The following is a 19329-nucleotide window of genomic DNA, read 5'->3' as shown; positions in this document are numbered from 1 at the left end:
CTGCTAAAGCAAACATTAGTTTTAGAGGTCAGATTTTCAGTACTAGTCATTTTATTACACATTTATTTTACACACTTTTCCACTCATCCAACATCCTGCTAATACCCCCTAACATCTGGATTCTGGGTGCAGTGGGAAAGTAAAGCCAACATTCAGTCCCACATCTAATGACTCAGCAGTTTTCCAAGCCATTCTTCCATTCTGGCAGCAATCGCAGTGGATGGGAACACAACACTGAGGCGCTGTTTGTTCATAAGACTGCTGAGGTCTGGACAGCGGGGTGGGTACGCCTTGCTTTTCTTTGTAGAAACACATTTACTGACATTTACAGCGCCTTAAAAGTGCAAGCCGACAAGAATAAAATGGATTTTCTGCAACAAACATCTGTTATTTGGAGTTACACAAGGCTCAGTTTTGGAACCAATATCATTTACTATGTTTTATTATGTTGACCTTCTGGGGTTAACATAATAAGATAACATGTGGCATATGTGGTTTAAGATAACATAGATAAGATGCAGCCACGCAGACAGGTTAACTCCTGACTTCATTTTGAAATCTGTCATTAAAAACTCAAAACCTAAAAGGACTTTTCATGTTCATGACATATTTAATATGTTGGAAAACATATCAACACAAAATCATTGTGATAAATATAAAAACGGGATTACTTCTTCAACAATAATTTTGTAAAGGAAATCTGTAATTGTGAAATCCCTAAAAATGTTCTTTTCCACACATCTCATCTCTAAACATGCTTGTCTGACTTGTTTCCATCACCTGGTGTGAACACAGTGTGTGACCAGCAGGGGACGCTAGTTGTTGCAATGTTGTAACATTTGTTTGTGTAGAAAGAACCCGTCTCACCATGTCATTCTTGTTCTCCAGGAAGATGGAGAGCTTCTTCAGGAAGGAAACAGCCACCAGCAGCAGCTCCTCGTCCTCCCGGTCCAGGATCTTCACCAGCATGTGGACGATGTTTTTATTCCTCATCTTCAGCTCCGTGCGAGTGTCTTCAGCCAGATTCAGCAGCAGAGACATAGCAACTGCAGGATAAAGCAGAGCCACTGTCAGCTGCTGTTCTATAACGCTTCGTTTTAGCTGAGGAACATTCTGGAACATTTGAGTTACAATTTAGCTGAGACACAAGCTAAAGTTTTGTCTGGCACCATAGTTCCATGGTAAGACAGTATGTAGTTCCCCATGGCTCGATACTGAACATCATCTAGATGTGGAGTTCCCCAAGGCTCGATACTGAACATCATCTAGATGTAGAGTTCCCCATGGCTCGATACTGAACATCATCTAGATGTGGAGTTCCCCAAGGCTCGATACTGAACATCATCTAGATGTGGAGTTCCCCAAGGCTCGATACTGAACATCATCTAGATGTGGAGTTCCCCAAGGCTCGATACTGAACATCATCTAGATGTAGAGTTCCCCATGGCTCGATACTGAACATCATCTAGATGTGGAGTTCCCCAAGGCTCGATACTGAACATCATCTAGATGTGGAGTTCCCCAAGGCTCGATACTGAACATCATCTAGATGTGGAGTTCCCCAAGGCTCGATACTGAACATCATCTAGATGTGGAGTTCCCCATGGCTCGATACTGAACATCATCTAGATGTGGAGTTCCCCAAGGCTCGATACTGAACATCATCTAGATGTGGAGTTCCCCAAGGCTCAATACTGAACATCATCTAGATGTGGAGTTCCCCAAGGCTCGATACTGAACATCATCTAGATGTGGAGTTCCCCAAGGCTCGATACTGAACATCATCTAGATGTGGAGTTCCCCATGGCTCGATACTGAACATCATCTAGATGTGGAGTTCCCCAAGGCTCGATACTGAACATCATCTAGATGTGGAGTTCCCCAAGGCTCGATACTGAACATCATCTAGATGTGGAGTTCCCCATGGCTCGATACTGAACATCATCTAGATGTGGAGTTCCCCAAGGCTCGATACTGAACATCATCTAGATGTGGAGTTCCCCATGGCTCGATACTGAACATCATCTAGATGTGGAGTTCCCCAAGGCTCGATACTGAACATCATCTAGATGTGGAGTTCCCAATGGCTCGATACTGAACATCATCTAGATGTGGAGTTCCCCAAGGCTCGATACTGAACATCATCTAGATGTAGAGTTCCCCAAGGCTCGATACTGAACATCATCTAGATGTAGAGTTCCCCAAGGCTCGATACTGAACATCATCTAGATGTGGAGTTCCCCAAGGCTCGATACTGAACATCATCTAGATGTGGAGTTCCCCAAGGCTCGATACTGAACATCATCTAGATGTAGAGTTCCCCAAGGCTCGATACTGAACATCATCTAGATGTAGAGTTCCCCAAGGCTCGATACTGAACATCATCTAGATGTAGAGTTCCCCAAGGCTCGATACTGAACATCATCTAGATGTAGAGTTCCCCAAGGCTCGATACTGAACATCATCTAGATGTGGAGTTCCCCAAGGCTCGATACTGAACATCATCTAGATGTAGAGTTCCCCAAGGCTCGATACTGAACATCATCTAGATGTGGAGTTCCCCAAGGCTCGATACTGAACATCATCTAGATGTGGAGTTCCCCAAGGCTCGATACTGAACATCATCTAGATGTGGAGTTCCCCAGGACTCCATATTGTCGCTTTGTGCAGCTCAGGATGGGGGATCAGTTCCAAGTCAAGAGTTTATGCAATCTGTTGGTTTTTCTTAACTAGGCTTTTGATTATGAATTTGCTTGAATTGATGTGTCTGTAAAGTGGCCCAAAATGACACTGTTGTGAAGTGGTGCTACACAAATCCCGCTGAATTAAACTGAACTGAATTGCTTATTAGGCCCCCTTTTGTTCAGCATTAACATCTGAGGCTCCATGTTGTGGCCCTCTACTCTATAATCTACTGTATATACTCCCACTAGCTCAGATCACAGCTCTTTTTTTAATCTTTTCACCAGGGGACTTTGGTCCAAGTTAAAGCTTTGGTTCTTCTCTCGGTCAAATTGACTTGGATGTGCCAGAACTTCAGCAAAATAAAAGATAAAACTGCAATCATTGTGTTTGGAACCAAAAATCCAGATGAGTGTCCAGCATCAGTCCAACGAACCAATCCAGATATCTTCGTGTTATTTTGGGCTTTGTGCTAAAATTTAACCCAAGTTTTACAACAGATATACACAATTATGATTCCTTTTGCTACTCGGGGAGATGTAAGCAGGAGTCATTAAACCAGATTAAAATCTGGAACATGCATGTAAACAGCCAAACTCAGTAAAAAGAAAATAAAACTCTCTTCAGATAAATAAAAGCTGGGAACTTGATTCAGATGCAGATATGGGAGGAAACAGGGTTGTAGAGATATTTTACACATCTTCTGATGATCATCTGCTTGTTGTGTTTTGCTCTTCAGGTTATTTATGTAGATTCAGATGCTGTGAGAAACGCCATAAAACACCATAATTTATGTAGATATCAGCTGATGCTCTGAGGGAAACGAGAGGGAAGGAAAGGTTTAGGAGCTCCCTACCTCCGAGAAGCTGCTCCTGCTTGCTCAGAAGGCTCTGGTACTTCCTAAAAGACTTCTCGTGCTCTTTCTTCAGATTCAGATTCTCAGAGAATTCCTCATGTGGTATCAGTCAAGGAACCTACTGAACATGGATTTCATTTGTCTGAGCTGAAGCAAGAGGCAGAGAATGCATCTAAATGAGCATAAAATCATTTCATCTGGCAAAAAACTACATTCTAGAGTCAAGTTTTCTCTCTGGAAAGGATATAGGCCTTCTTCTTCTTCTGCAGCTCTTCTTGCCAAAGATCAAACCTCTTCAGTTCATGCTCGATGATGCTCATGCAAAGAGCCCCCATCTTGTGTTGTGTGACCATGCCGTGGAACTGCAAGAAGCTGGAGGAGAAAATTACAGCCAGAGAAAAACACTTCCATTTATCCACAAGTGGATTTTCAGAACTGAAACGGTATTTGGGACTCCAGCTGGGAGCTGTCGTTACAATGACCCCATCCGTCACCCCTGAAGTAGTTTACAAAGTAAACTGTCAAAAGTCAAAACACACTCAGTCAGAAAGTATGTCCCAGTCCGGCTCATAATCAGCCCGGCTTGAACCGTTTCACAATCCAAACAGCATAACAGGGAGGTGGAGGCCGGCCAAGAATGACGATCGCTTTTCAGACGTGCACGTCCTCTCGCTGCTGAAATCCGCTCTGACAGACGTTTATGTATTATTCTAGTGAGGGCTAATTTTAGTGTTTCCGAAGGCCCCGATGAAGAGTGAAACTTCAGCTCGACCCAAACATGGACGACTACTGGCAGAGAGGAGGACGAGGAGGAGGAGGAGAGGGAGTTGATGCTGTTAATGGGGAAATTTAGGGAACCACCAGCAGCAAAGGGGAAAAGTGGGCCGAGATGGTTTCCTGATGGCATCCGTGTTCTTTACAAAGAGGTCTGGAGGCAGGTCTGGGATGATGGACAAAAATCATCCTGACCGAGGTCTGAAGACGCAGTTATCCCATCCCTCCATCCCTCTATCCCTCCAGTTTAGCCAAAATATGGGTTAGCTAATTATGCTATGATGCTAGCGACACACGGAACTGTCCCATGTGATCAGGAAGTATAATATCATCTCACCAGTTATCTTATAAAAACTACATTTCAGCAAGTATCGGGTTATTTTTCTTATCTCAAAATGAACGATTTAAAGCTACACAGTGGTGCTTTCACTGGAAAACGTACATATTAACCCCATAAGATCTCGTTCTTACAGGATCCTTGAGTAGTTTATTTGCAGGTCTTCTTCTGATTGGCTGAGAGCTGCTGCTTGTCATACATTTCCAGTCTAATCCAGCTTTATGTGTTGGCACATACATGTTTTGCACATACTGTGCAAAACGGCAACACAAAGCATAAAACACGACATGATGTAGAAAACAAAGCCAGGCAAAAACAAAAGAGAAAAAAAAATAGAAAAAGTTAAATAAATAAATGAATAAAATCAGCATCTTAGAAACAACTCAGAGGTCCACTGTTCCAGTTACGGCTGTAGACATTGTAAACACTGCGATATTTTCAGTCTGCGATAAATATCGTTATATAAAAGAAAATACAGGAAATTTCAAACTTGAAAGTCACTTTAAGTTCTGCTGCAGTCTTGCCATCTTCCTGGCAAATAAACCTGCATGGATCTTTCCTCTGTTTGTGCATGTTTTCTATGTTTTTGTCTGTATTTAAGAGTTGTTTTTACCAACTGTTATGGCGCCAATGTTTTGTTGTTTAGTCTTCAAACCTGAATTTTGTATTTTTGTCAGGTTCCCCTGAAATCAATGAAAACACGTTGAGCCTCCGACATTGTGGGACCTGCGATAGGACAACTGCACACGTAGATTGTGATGATGATGATGCTAAAACTCTTGTTCCAGTTCAGGGGAAATGTTGAGGAAATGCAGCATCTGCTCTGTTCTCAATCTTCACATTTGTGTTGCTTAATGTTGCAGCTCACTGTTCTGTTTATTTCTTCATGTGAGGATTGTAAACAGTCTGTAAACAGCCTGTAAACAGCCTGACCACATCTGGAAACAGAGCTGTGAAGCTGTGAGGGGGAATGTTCTACATGTTTCTTCAGGCTTCTACATGTTTTCTCCTGTTTTTTTTTGTTTTTTTTACAAACTGTTGGATAAGAAATGGTCATTTTGGACGCTCTTTGGTGGAGCAGTTTCTTTATTTTTCGTCATTTTCTCCTTTTATTGTAATTATAAAAAAAACTCACTTGTTTATAGGACAGACAATTAATTCAGATTTTGGAAATGCCCTCAAACGTTAAGCTCCTACAAACTTTGTTACATTACGTTCTTGTGAAGTATAACTATATTTAATGTCCATATTGTTACATAAATGATGTATTGATTTATTGCAGAGGAAGCGCTGTAACATTATTGATGTTCGCTAGGTTAGCTAGACTAGCAGTTATATATTTCTTATTCGGTGTCTCATGCTGCTGCAGGCCTGGCTAGCTGCAATCGTCTAGCTCGCTGCGATCGCCTAGCTAGCTGTGCTAACCTAGCGAGCTGCGATAGCCTAGCTAGCTGTGCTAACCTAGCTAGCTGCGTTTACCTAGCTAGCTGCGATCGCCTAGCTAGCTGTGCTAACCTTGCTAGCAGCGATTGCCTAGATGAACATCACACAAACGTCAACATCGAGGTGATTAGTTTCACCAAAATGTCAGTAAATTCGGTGAAACTACTTGACTTTTTACGTAGGAAATAAAAAGTACTTCAGATGTGGAAATAAAAACTGCAACGGAGTGTGGTGGAGTTTGAAACAAACAACTAGTGTTGACATAGAAACCATCAAAGTAAGCAATCAGGGGGACTGAGCTATGATTGGTTGGATTTGTGGAACTTTTATAGAACTGCAGCGAGCTGACCGAATTGAGATGGTTCACTAGAGTGTGTCCACAGGCGTGTGGCTACATGTCCACAGGCGTGTGTGGCTACATGTCCACAGGCGTGTGGCTACATGTCCACAGACGTGTGGCTACATGTCCACAGACCTGTGGCTACATGTCCACAGACCTGTGGCTACATGTCCACAGGCGTGTGTGTGGCTACATGTCCACAGACCTGTGGCTACATGTCCACAGGCGTGTGTGTGGCTACATGTCCACAGGCGTGTGTGGCTACATGTCCACAGACGTGTGTGGCTACATGTCCACAGACGTGTGTGGCTACATGTCCACAGACGTGTGTGGCTGCATGTCCACAGACGTGTGTGGCTGCATGTCCACAGACGTGTGGCTGCATGTCCACAGGCGTGTGTGGCTACATGTCCAAAGGCGTGTGTGGCTACATGTCCAAAGGCGTGTGTGGCTACATGTCCACAGACGTGTGTGGCTACATGTCCACAGACGTGTGTGGCTACATGTCCACAGGCGTGTGTGGCTACATGTCCACAGGCGTGTGTGTGGCTACATGTCCACAGGCGTGTGTGTGGCTACATGTCCACAGGCGTGTGTGTGGCTACATGTCCACAGGCGTGTGTGTGGCTACATGTCCACAGGCGTGTGTGGCTACATGTCCACAGGCGTGTGTGTGGCTACATGTCCACAGGCGTGTGTGTGGCTACATGTCCACAGGCGTGTGTGTGGCTACATGTCCACAGGCGTGTGTGTGGCTACATGTCCACAGGCGTGTGTGGCTGCATGTCCACAGACGTGTGTGGCTGCATGTCCACAGACGTGTGTGGCTGCATGTCCACAGACGTGTGTGGCTGCATGTCCACAGACGTGTGTGGCTACATGTCCACAGGCGTGTGTGTGGCTACATGTCCACAGGCGTGTGTGTGGCTACATGTCCACAGGCGTGTGTGTGGCTACATGTCCACAGGCGTGTGTGTGGCTACATGTCCACAGGCGTGTGTGTGGCTACATGTCCACAGGCGTGTGTGTGGCTACATGTCCACAGGCGTGTGTGTGGCTACATGTCCACAGGCGTGTGTGTGGCTACATGTCCACAGGCGTGTGTGTGGCTACATGTCCACAGGCGCGTGTGTGGCTGCATGTCCACAGGCGCGTGTGTGGCTGCATGTCCACAGGCGTGTGTGTGGCTGCATGTCCACAGGCGTGTGTGTGGCTGCATGTCCACAGGCGTGTGTGGCTGCATGTCCACAGACGTGTGTGGCTGCATGTCCACAGACGTGTGTGGCTACATGTCCACAGACCTGTGGCTACATGTCCACAGACCTGTGGCTACATGTCCACAGACCTGTGGCTGCATGTCCACAGGCGTGTGTGGCTGCATGTCCACAGACCTGTGGCTACATGTCCACAGACCTGTGGCTACATGTCCACAGACCTGTGGCTGCATGTCCACAGGCGTGTGTGGCTGCATGTCCACAGACCTGTGGCTACATGTCCACAGACGTGTGGCTACATGTCCACAGGCGTGTGGCTGCATGTCCACAGGCGTGTGTGGCTGCATGTCCACAGACCTGTGGCTACATGTCCACAGGCGTGTGTGGCTGCATGTCCACAGACCTGTGGCTACATGTCCACAGGCGTGTGGCTACATGTCCACAGACGTGTGTGGCTGCATGTCCACAGGCGTGTGGCTGCATGTCCACAGGCGTGTGTGGCTGCATGTCCACAGACCTGTGGCTGCATGTCCACAGGCGTGTGTGGCTGCATGTCCACAGACCTGTGGCTGCATGTCCACAGGCGTGTGTGGCTGCATGTCCACAGGCGTGTGGCTGCATGTCCACAGGCGTGTGTGGCTGCATGTCCACAGACCTGTGGCTGCATGTCCACAGGCGTGTGTGGCTGCATGTCCACAGACCTGTGGCTACATGTCCACAGACGTGTGGCTACATGTCCACAGGCGTGTGTGGCTGCATGTCCACAGGCGTGTGGCTGCATGTCCACAGGCGTGTGTGGCTGCATGTCCACAGGCGTGTGGCTACATGTCCACAGACCTGTGGCTACATGTCCACAGGCGTGTGTGGCTGCATGTCCACAGGCGTGTGTGGCTGCATGTCCACAGACCTGTGGCTACATGTCCACAGGCGTGTGTGGCTGCATGTCCACAGGCGTGTGTGGCTGCATGTCCACAGGCGTGTGGCTACATGTCCACAGACCTGTGGCTACATGTACACAGACGTGTGTGGCTGCATGTCCACAGACCTGTGGCTACATGTCCACAGGCGTGTGTGGCTGCATGTCCACAGGCGTGTGTGGCTACATGTCCACAGGCGTGTGGCTACATGTCCACAGGCGTGTGGCTACATGTCCACAGACCTGTGGCTACATGTCCACAGACGTGTGGCTACATGTCCACAGGCGTGTGTGGCTGCATGTCCACAGGCGTGTGGCTACATGTCCACAGACGTGTGTGGCTGCATGTCCACAGGCGTGTGGCTACATGTCCACAGGCGTGTGTGGCTGCATGTCCACAGGCGTGTGTGGCTGCATGTCCACAGACGTGTGTGGCTGCATGTCCACAGGCGTGTGGCTACATGTCCACAGGCGTGTGTGGCTACATGTCCACAGGCGTGTGGCTACATGTCCACAGGCGTGTGGCTACATGTCCACAGACCTGTGGCTACATGTCCACATACGTGTGGCTACATGTCCACAGACGTGTGGCTACATGTCCACAGACCTGTGGCTACATGTCCACATACGTGTGGCTACATGTCCACATACGTGTGGCTACATGTCCACAGACGTGTGGCTACATGTCCACAGGCGTGTGGCTACATGTCCACAGACCTGTGGCTACATGTCCACAGACCTGTGGCTACATGTCCACAGACGTGTGTGGCTACATGTCCACAGGCGTGTGTGGCTACATGTCCACAGACGTGTGTGGCTACATGTCCACAGACGTGTGTGGCTACATGTCCACAGGCGTGTGTGGCTGCATGTCCACAGGCGTGTGTGGCTGCATGTCCACAGGCGTGTGGCTACATGTCCACAGGCGTGTGTGTGGCTACATGTCCACAGGCGTGTGTGTGGCTACATGTCCACAGGCGTGTGTGTGGCTACATGTCCACAGGCGTGTGTGTGGCTACATGTCCACAGGCGTGTGTGTGGCGTGTGTGTGGCTACATGTCCACAGGCGTGTGTGTGGCTACATGTCCACAGGCGTGTGTGTGGCTACATGTCCACAGGCGTGTGTGGCTACATGTCCACAGGCGTGTGTGTGGCTACATGTCCACAGGCGTGTGTGTGGCTACATGTCCACAGGCGTGTGTGTGGCTACATGTCCACAGGCGTGTGTGTGGCTACATGTCCACAGACGTGTGTGGCTACATGTCCACAGACGTGTGTGGCTGCATGTCCACAGACGTGTGTGGCTGCATGTCCACAGACGTGTGTGGCTGCATGTCCACAGACGTGTGTGGCTACATGTCCACAGACGTGTGGCTACATGTCCAGAGGCGTGTGTGGCTGCATGTCCACAGGCGTGTGTGGCTGCATGTCCACAGGCGTGTGTGTGGCTACATGTCCACAGGCGTGTGTGTGGCTACATGTCCACAGGCGTGTGTGTGGCTACATGTCCACAGGCGTGTGGCTGCATGTCCACAGGCGTGTGGCTACATGTCCACAGACCTGTGGCTACATGTCCACAGGCGTGTGGCTGCATGTCCACAGGCGTGTGGCTACATGTCCACAGACGTGTGTGGCTGCATGTCCACAGGCGTGTGTGGCTGCATGTCCACAGACGTGTGTGGCTGCATGTCCACAGACGTGTGTGGCTACATGTACACAGACGTGTGGCTACATGTCCACAGGCGTGTGTGGCTGCATGTCCACAGGCGTGTGTGGCTGCATGTCCACAGGCGTGTGGCTACATGTCCACAGACCTGTGGCTACATGTCCACAGACGTGTGGCTGCATGTCCACAGGCGTGTGTGGCTGCATGTCCACAGACGTGTGTGGCTACATGTCCACAGACGTGTGGCTACATGTCCACAGGCGTGTGTGGCTGCATGTCCACAGGCGTGTGTGGCTGCATGTCCACAGGCGTGTGGCTACATGTCCACAGACCTGTGGCTACATGTCCACAGACGTGTGGCTGCATGTCCACAGGCGTGTGTGGCTGCATGTCCACAGACCTGTGGCTACATGTCCACAGACCTGTGGCTACATGTCTACAGACCTGTGGCTGCATGTCCACAGACGTGTGGCTACATGTCCACAGGCGTGTGTGGCTGCATGTCCACAGACCTGTGGCTACATGTCCACAGGCGTGTGGCTACATGTCCACAGACCTGTGGCTGCATGTCCACAGACCTGTGGCTACATGTCCACAGGCGTGTGTGGCTGCATGTCCACAGGCGTGTGTGGCTGCATGTCCACAGGCGTGTGTGGCTGCATGTCCACAGGCGTGTGTGGCTGCATGTCCACAGGCGTGTGGCTACATGTCCACAGGCGTGTGGCTACATGTCCACAGACCTGTGGCTACATGTCCACAGGCGTGTGTGTGGCTACATGTCCACAGGCGTGTGTGTGGCTACATGTCCACAGGCGTGTGTGTGGCTACATGTCCACAGGCGTGTGTGTGGCTACATGTCCACAGGCGTGTGTGTGGCTACATGTCCACAGGCGTGTGGCTACATGTCCACAGGCGTGTGGCTACATGTCCACAGACCTGTGGCTACATGTCCACAGGCGTGTGGCTACACGTCCACAGACCTGTGGCTACATGTCCACAGGCGTGTGGCTACACGTCCACAGACCTGTGGCTACATGTCCACAGGCGTGTGTGTGGCTACATGTCCACAGGCGTGTGGCTACACGTCCACAGACCTGTGGCTACATGTCCACAGGCGTGTGGCTACACGTCCACAGACCTGTGGCTACATGTCCACAGGCGTGTGGCTACATGTCCACAGACCTGTGGCTACATGTCCACAGGCGTGTGTGTGGCTACATGTCCACAGACCTGTGGCTACATGTCCACAGGCGTGTGTGTGGCTACATGTCCACAGGCGTGTGTGTGGCTACATGTCCACAGGCGTGTGGCTACATGTCCACAGGCGTGTGTGTGGCTACATGTCCACAGGCGTGTGTGTGGCTACATGTCCACAGGCGTGTGTGTGGCTACATGTCCACAGACCTGTGGCTACATGTCCACAGAAATAATTTTTGAAGCTCTGCGGCTCAGGAATGAACAACAACAACATATGTTAGTAATAAAAGAAAAAAGACTCTCAGAGCATCAGAGCTTGAAAAATCTGGTTGTTTTGTTGGATGGTGGATGGAGCCTGTTATTGATCCCCAATCAAAACCCTACAGATTCTGTAATAACTAAAGAAATCCTGAGTTCCTACGACAGAACCAGAACACTGATTTAAAGTCTACCTGGAGAAGCAGAAGAAGACTGAGATGATGGTCGTTGCCAGGTCCACACTCTGCCTGTACTCCTCTCTCAGGACTCTGGCCAGAGCGCAGAAGGCCGCCTCTAAGCACAAGACAAAGACACGAACAACATGTTCAGGAGACAGGAAGGAAGGAAAACAAAGTGCAGCTGGAAGAATGGAGCGTTAGGGGAATGCAATCAGGTAGAATGCTACTGGGGATTCTGTACTGTGGGTGCATCTCGGTGTCCTGTTTCCACTCTGACTCCAGGGCTCGCATTTCACACCAACACTTTCTCCTATCAACGGCAGGCCAGCTGATGCGGCGTGACAGAAAGGAATGAAGCCGTGTGATCTGAAGGCAGCAGAGGATGATAGTTTGGTGCTGTTGTGGAAAACACAGCCCAGTTGTCATGGAGGGGAGAGGAACTGGATCTGAGTACATAAACTCACTGGGACTATTCTCCAAGCTGTCCGACCAGTTTTCATCCCGCATCCAGTCACGTTTTCCAGGGAAACCTTAAGACTGACCTGACAAAATGCTTTTTAAGGATGATTCCCAATGCCTCCCAATCCCTCCTCTCCAGGTCTCACTGTCCCAGCAGAACAATGGAGTCCCCAGAAGGAGCACCCTCCAGCACTCCCTCCAAGGACTCCAGAAAGGGTGGGTACTCTGAACTGCTGTTCGGTGCATAAGCACAGACAACAGTCAGGACCCGTCCCCCCACCCGGAGGCGGAGGGAAACTATCCTTTCATCCACCGGGGTAAACCCCAACGTGCAGGCACCAAGCTGGGGGCTGATGAGAATGCCCACACCTGCTCGGCGCCTCTCACCATGAGCAACTCCAGAGTGGAAGAAAGTCCAGCCCCTCTCGAGGGTTCTGGTTCCAGAGCCCAAGCCATGCGTCGAGGTGAGTCCAACTATATCTAGTCGGAACCGCTCAACCTCGCACACAAGCTCAGGCTCCTTCCCCACCAGAGAGGTGACGTTCCACGTCCCTAGAGCCAGCTTCTGCAGCCGGGGATCGGACCGCCAGGGTCCCCGCCTCTTGCTGCCGCCCAGCTCACACTGCACCCGACCCCTACGGCTCCTCCCGCAGATGGTGAGCCCACGGGAGGTGGGGTCCATATAACCCTTTCGGGCTGAGCCCGACCGGGCCCCATGGGTAAAAGCCCGGCCACCGGATGCTCACTCTCGTGCCCCACCCCCAGGCCTGGCTATACAGGGGGTAACCCGCGTCTGGGCAAGGGAACATTTATGCCCATGGTTGTATTCATCATCGGGGTCTTTGAGCCGTACTTAGTCTGGTCCCTCCCGTACACACCTGTTTGCAATAGGTGACCCTACCAGGGGCATAAAACCCCAGACAACATAGCTGCTAGGGATCTTCAACACACAAACCCCTCCACCACGATAAGGTGACGGCTCAGGGAGGGGCATCTTTTATATAGTCTATGATTTAAATGTTCCAGTATGACAGCAAGGAAAGCAGACAGGTCTCACTGTCATTGGATATTTGGAAACTCTGCTTATGAAGTTTGGATGGATAGATCAAGAACTTCCCTCCACCTCTTGATGTTTCCCAGGAAGTTACCGTTCCGTACGAGTTCCTTCAGGTTGTCCTGGTTGCGAGCCAGCTGGAGGATGAGCGTTGCTCCTCTGATCTTCTCCTGGATGTCCTCGTACAGCAGCTCCACATACTCGTCGATGTTACTGATGCTCGCCTCCTCATCCAGCTGGAAGAGGATCCAGCAGAGTCACACAGAGCAACGTCATGATTACTTCACTTCATGCTTAACAGTATTACACAACACTACGATTGATTCAGCGGCATCCAAAGCAGGCTGCAGGTTTTGGATGTTTCCCGCTGCAACACACCTGAACTGAATCAGGGGATCAACATGCTTGGACAGCTGGGGTGTGTAAGAATCCGCCAATATGATATATCACAATACAGGAACAACAACACGATATATCACGACACTATAAGCAAGACGATATATTGGGATTTTCTTTCTTGCCATTATAGTCTAGTAAACCGTTGCAGTGAAGTAAACACTTAAAGCTCCAACATACTTGATATCAATGTCATCAACAGAGGATCTACATTGCACTCCAGAATCAATAATAACACTGATCTTTTTGTACAAGACAAATAAAAAATTCAAATCTGCCTCATTCATTAAAAAACAATGAAATCAATACAATATTATCACAAAACAATATTTCAGTATATCTTATATTTCATTACATCGCTGTTTAGCACAGTTAAACAGAATATTTAACCCCAGCCCCAGGCGTGATGGAGCAGAGAAACATCTAAAACCCGCAGGTCTCAAGGACCGGAGTTAGAATACATAGAAATGTAAAGTGATGATGCTACACTGACACTGCGAATGTGATGCCTTCTTTTTAAAACAGTTTATTGAAACAACAAAGCGGTGAGACCATCCTAAGTTTTTGTCACCGATCATGTGACTCGCACGTTGCCGAATATGAAACAGAGCAAGTTAGCTGCTAGCGGCTCGGCTGCTACAGTGGGCTAGCTGCTAGCGGCTCGGCTGCTACAGCTAGCTTCTCCTGTGTCGGCTTCCCGATGCTGGATTTTATGTTCCAGACTGCCTGCTGACCATGAACAATGGGATAAACTTGTTGCTGCGCCTCAGTTAATTGCTAGTTTTGGATGTTTTGTTAAGCAAAAATTTGGAACATTTGGTCTTGAGAACCAACAATCACATATTCTTTAAAAAAAATCGTTGTCTGACCGGAACATTCTCAACTAAATCCTTCAGGTTTACAAGGAAATCTTTATTCCAAGCTTTACTTGTAAAACATGTCGATTCACATTTACTTAATTCTTCTTTAGTCCGGTGGGTTGGGAAGGGTTTTGATTGGATGAAGGGCGGACGTGATGTCATTACAGATTTAACTTTTAGTTCAGAATTAAAACGTTCTGACATCATTCAACAAGTCGAACATCCCTGACGTTGGCGATCTGGTCTCCTTCCTTTCATTTCCACTGATATTCCCATGTCCACTCGCCGCTGGAAGTCAAAGCTGGCTTAACGTTTTTCTGCCTTCTAAACGTTCAGAAGCATTTTTATAATGTAGTTTGCAGAAAGAAACCTCCAAAGTCCAGGCAGGAGATCAGTTCCTACCTCCACTCCTGTGTAAGATGCGAAGTCTCGAGGCGAGATGCATTTCTTCTCCTGGTTGTCTGTTAAAAGACCAGAACCAGCACCGTAAAGACTCCTTTCATCACATCCCTCATGACAATGACATTCATGATGGCTGTCGGTAGGAAGGCGACAGCCGCCATGTTTAAACTCTTCAGTACCGTTGGGCTGCTTGCGGTTCTGCAGGTAAAACAGCAGCTGCTCCACCTCATGGAGTTTAGACGGGTGGATGAGACGACACTCCTCCACCACCTTCCTAGCGAGAGAAGACGTGTCCGTGTTGGCGTTCAGGCTCTTCAGGCGAATACTAGATAAAAACATAAGAGGAGGGAAGTTACGGAGGAATGCCTGCGTTCACACAGGTTTTCACATTTCTGACTTTTCCCTCACATCTTCTGACATTCTTTGCGCTCCCCCATCATGGGCTCTCCCATCTCTCCCAGAATGGTAGCCTCCACCTCGTACTGGACCACCAGCGCCTTCTCAATCGGGTGGACGTCCAGACTGCATCCTTTCACTCTCCTGCAGGGAAAAACAAACAGAAGCAACTTTTATATTTACTGATCCAACACAAAGCAAAGTTCCTGCTCACGATGAGAATCCCTGAACGTTTTCCCCAGGGTCTGTCTGGTCCTGGTCCTGGTCCTGGTGCTGGTCCTGGTCCTCGTCCTGGTGCTGGTCCTGGTGCAGGGCAGACTCAACCATCCTCCAAATCTAGGTCCACTTCCAGGACTGCATTCAGGTCCATGTCAAGGTCTGCATCCAGATGGACATCAAGGTGGACATCCAAGCATCTGTGGTCTCCATCATCTCAATTTGAATCCAGAATCCAGATTGGAGACCCAAGTCAAGACCAGAGTCCAGACCAGAGTCCAGACTAAATAAGGAAAATCTTGTTTCTCAGTCCTTGTCTAAGAGACCAGAGTCCTGGTCTTCAGAGACCAGAGTCCTGCAAGGTTTGGTTCTTACCAACTCCAGCACACCTGATGCGTTTTAATTAAACTGCTCATCAGGTTCTGATCAAACCTGTTAATCTTCATCAGAGTCAGGTGTGTTGGACGTAGGAACACGTCTAGCTTCCAGGGCAGGGTCCTTCGAGGACCAGGTCTGGGAAACACCAACCATCATTACCTTTAACATTTATCATGCTGAGTGACACTGGAGAGTCAGAAATGGAGATTTGGGGTTTTTATCGGTTTTTCTGAGCGTTGCACGGTCTGGTCTGGAACTGAACTGCCAGACATTAAACTGGTCTTACTTACTGGTCAGTTGGCTTTTCAGTGATAATTATAAACTATGGAGTTGTTACCATGTCAATTGAAGAGTCTGACTCTAAGTTCTTAACGTACAAAAAAAAAGGATGAAGATTAAACATGTCTGAACACAGAATGCAAAGATCCTAGATGTACACGTGCGGCACACATATGTCAACCTTTCATTTTCTCTTTATTCCTCTCCCGTCTCCATGCTCCTTCTCCCTGCTGCTTTTGAAATCTTACATTTTATTGTAAATACTGATTTTACTGTACGCTTGAACATAACCCATCTCTTCCCAAAATGGAAGGCAGCAACAGATTCTGATGTCTTTCCTCCTTGGCAATGTGTTAAAACATAGCTTCAGCATCATTACTTTGCTGATGATATTAAAAAAAAAAAAAAAAAAAAAATCGGATTCAGTCAAAAATCAAGAAACTGAAACATTGAAATAATTAAACTGGAGCAAATTTAAATAAATAGAGCAAGTTTCCATAGTAAAACTTCAGTTTTTAACGCATTTTTATGCATTTTAAAGCTCTTTCCTCGGGCAAAGCAAGACTTTATGGTCAATAAAAGACATTATTAGTAAAAGCAAAGTGGATATAATATTATTAGTCGTGGGGAAAAAAAAAAAAAGATAAATGCGTTTCCAAATCGAAGCACAATATAAACATATGTCGTCACGGTAAACGTAGCCACTGTCAGCCAGCTAATCTCCCCGATCTTATTGATCCAGAAATATCAGTAGATTCTAAGCCACGGCTGACGACATGAGAATCACCGTCATTAAACGGTCTGACATGTTAGCATCACGCTGCTAGCCGCTAACACGTAGCTAACAGCTAGCCGCTAACAGGCGGTACCTCTTCAGAAAGCGGGGGTCCCCGTTCTCCATGTTAAACATCAGAAACGAGCCTCATCAGGTTTTCCTGCTTTAATCGACAACAGCTGATGCAGACGGTGATGATGGAGCGGATGTTGTTGTGTTCTCCAGCTTGTTGCCATGGAGGCGGCAGCGAACAGCCGTCTGAGAGGCTCAGCAAGCGGACACTGCTGCCCCCTGGAGGCCGGGAGGACGAAGCGGCCGCTAACGTGTACTGCAGTTTGTCAAGATTCGGTGCTTTCAGTGCTGTGCATAAAAATCAGATCTAACCAGAGGTGTAGAAAGTATAAGCAGAAAGTAGAAGTCCTGTCCTGCTGCTCTTTCCAACCATCATTAAACCAGGTGGACTTAATCAGCACAGCTCCACTGCAGGTAGACGAGCCTGTTGGTGAAAACACCTGTTCTAAATGCATCAGTAGATCCATAAACATGGCAGGACTTCTACTTTATTTTTACTTCTACTTCTTCCACCTCTGGATCTCACAACACATTTCAGATTTCTGCTCCAGGTAGCAAGATGTTGTTATAATTTCCCAAAGTTATACGGATCAACCAATATTTTGCTTTCTGAAGGTGTTACAAAATTTTATTGTTGACATTTTCTTTTTCTTCACATTTTTAGTCCTGCTCTGGTACTGGACCAGTTTCAGAAAAACTTAGCCCTGAGCTGTGAACTATTCAGGCAGAAAATGGTTCTTAACCCAAGGGATAAGCCAGAGTTGCGTCAGTTCAGCAACGAAGCAGTTTAAACTGGATCTTTTGGCTTTTTGTAAGATCATTGGTTCCCATTTCTTTAGTTTTGCCTGTGAAAGCAGTGAAGATCAGACAGTTTGACAGACAGAAAGCAGGATTTCAGCAGCAGCAAGGTGATTCCATGTTAGCTGGAAACTGGTGGCAGAAACTGGACACTGACAAGAGTCAGGACTAAAAAACTTTCCACAGGATCAGAAATCCAGCACAGACCTGAACCAGGACCTGAGAGATGCATCTGGACCTGCAGTTGATCCATCTTCTGTTGGCTGAGGCCTCATCAGAAATGGTCTCCATGGAAACGTGGCATCAAGAAGCCATTCTTGAGGTAGGGAAACAGGGAGACAGGCTTGACCATCTCACTAACCCCTGACATACAGATGACACAGCAATGTGTCGTACTGGAGACGAGAGTGAACAACCTATTTGGACATTTTAATTTGCAGATCAGGGTGATGGGTTGAGAGTTTAAACTCTGGTGGCTGTATGGCAAATGCTGCAGCTGTAAAATGAAAGTTTTACCACCATCAGACGCCATTCTGAACAGTCTGCAGACGTAAACGGGACCTCCATGTGCAGAAGAAGATGAAGTCGCCGTTATGAGTCGCACTGCAGGCCGAAGTGGACCAAAGCTGACTCTCCTGCACAGATGTGACAAAAATCTACTTTTTTAATTAGTGAGATTGTCTTCTTGTGGGCAAACAGGTCACCTTCAGGGCCGTAGACTGGTCCCACTGGAGTCTGATGGTGGTCACATTTAAACCAGAAACCATGCAAACCTGGCAGCAAAGCACTCCACAGGATCTTTGGCTGACGTGGCTGCAGAAAGCTGGCGACATGAAAACAGTTATTATACTCCAGATTTTCTGCTCCAGAGTTCAACATTTCTGTCAGAGATGAGCAAGAAGACAAGCGGGAGAGACGTGGTGTTAGCTGAGACCGAATCAGAGAGTCTGTGCTGCTTTTAGCCAGGAGCCGTCCTGCAGATGTGATGGATGGTCTGGCTGCAGGCTGGAGGCACTCAGGTCACAAAGGTGAGTTGGGGTTACTGTAAGCAGCATCGTGCACCACCTAAAGAGGCAAAAAAGTCATCTGGGATGCTTTAAATGCTCTTTTGACTATTTTTACTCCGTAAAAGCAGTTCAACCAGTTCATTTCCATCAGTCTGAGTTGTACCAGTTTGTCCCCTTTTAGTAGAAATCAGGACTTAAGAAGTAAATAAAACACAGAATTTAGTTTCATTTCCATGACCGAATGATTCATTTGAATCAGTTTAAACATATCAACGCTAACATATGAGAGGGGAAATCTCTTTATTTCTTCTTCTTCTTCTTTTAGTTTAGTTTTAGTTGATTAAATCTCTCTGTTGCTTTTTTACATAAACCAGA

The 19329-nt window shown here is 47.9% G+C and overlaps 1 protein-coding gene across 1 annotated transcript in view; it reads right to left on the bottom strand.

Annotated features, from left to right (window-relative positions):
* LOC306759815 (kinesin-associated protein 3-like) overlaps positions 1-17274 on the bottom strand; it is a 66572-nt gene extending 49298 nt beyond the window's left edge. Inside the window, exons 1-9 of the mRNA XM_079245554.1 lie at positions 17172-17274; positions 15442-15573; positions 15213-15358; positions 15034-15092; positions 13470-13611; positions 11878-11977; positions 3786-3910; positions 3539-3637; positions 868-1046 (exon numbers count right to left, since the gene is read on the bottom strand). Of these exons, the coding sequence (XP_079101680.1) occupies positions 868-1046; positions 3539-3637; positions 3786-3910; positions 11878-11977; positions 13470-13611; positions 15034-15092; positions 15213-15358; positions 15442-15573; positions 17172-17212 (1023 nt within the window). The 5' untranslated portion in view covers positions 17213-17274. The remainder of the gene's footprint in view (positions 1-867; positions 1047-3538; positions 3638-3785; positions 3911-11877; positions 11978-13469; positions 13612-15033; positions 15093-15212; positions 15359-15441; positions 15574-17171) is intronic.
* Between the last annotated feature and the right edge of the window lie 2055 nt (positions 17275-19329).

Source organism: Telmatherina bonti (genome assembly GCF_933228915.1).
Source record: "Telmatherina bonti genome assembly, chromosome: 8".
NCBI lineage: Eukaryota > Metazoa > Chordata > Actinopteri > Atheriniformes > Telmatherinidae > Telmatherina > Telmatherina bonti.
Note: the sequence above shows the minus strand (reverse complement) of the source record. Positions and strands in the feature narration are given on the sequence as shown.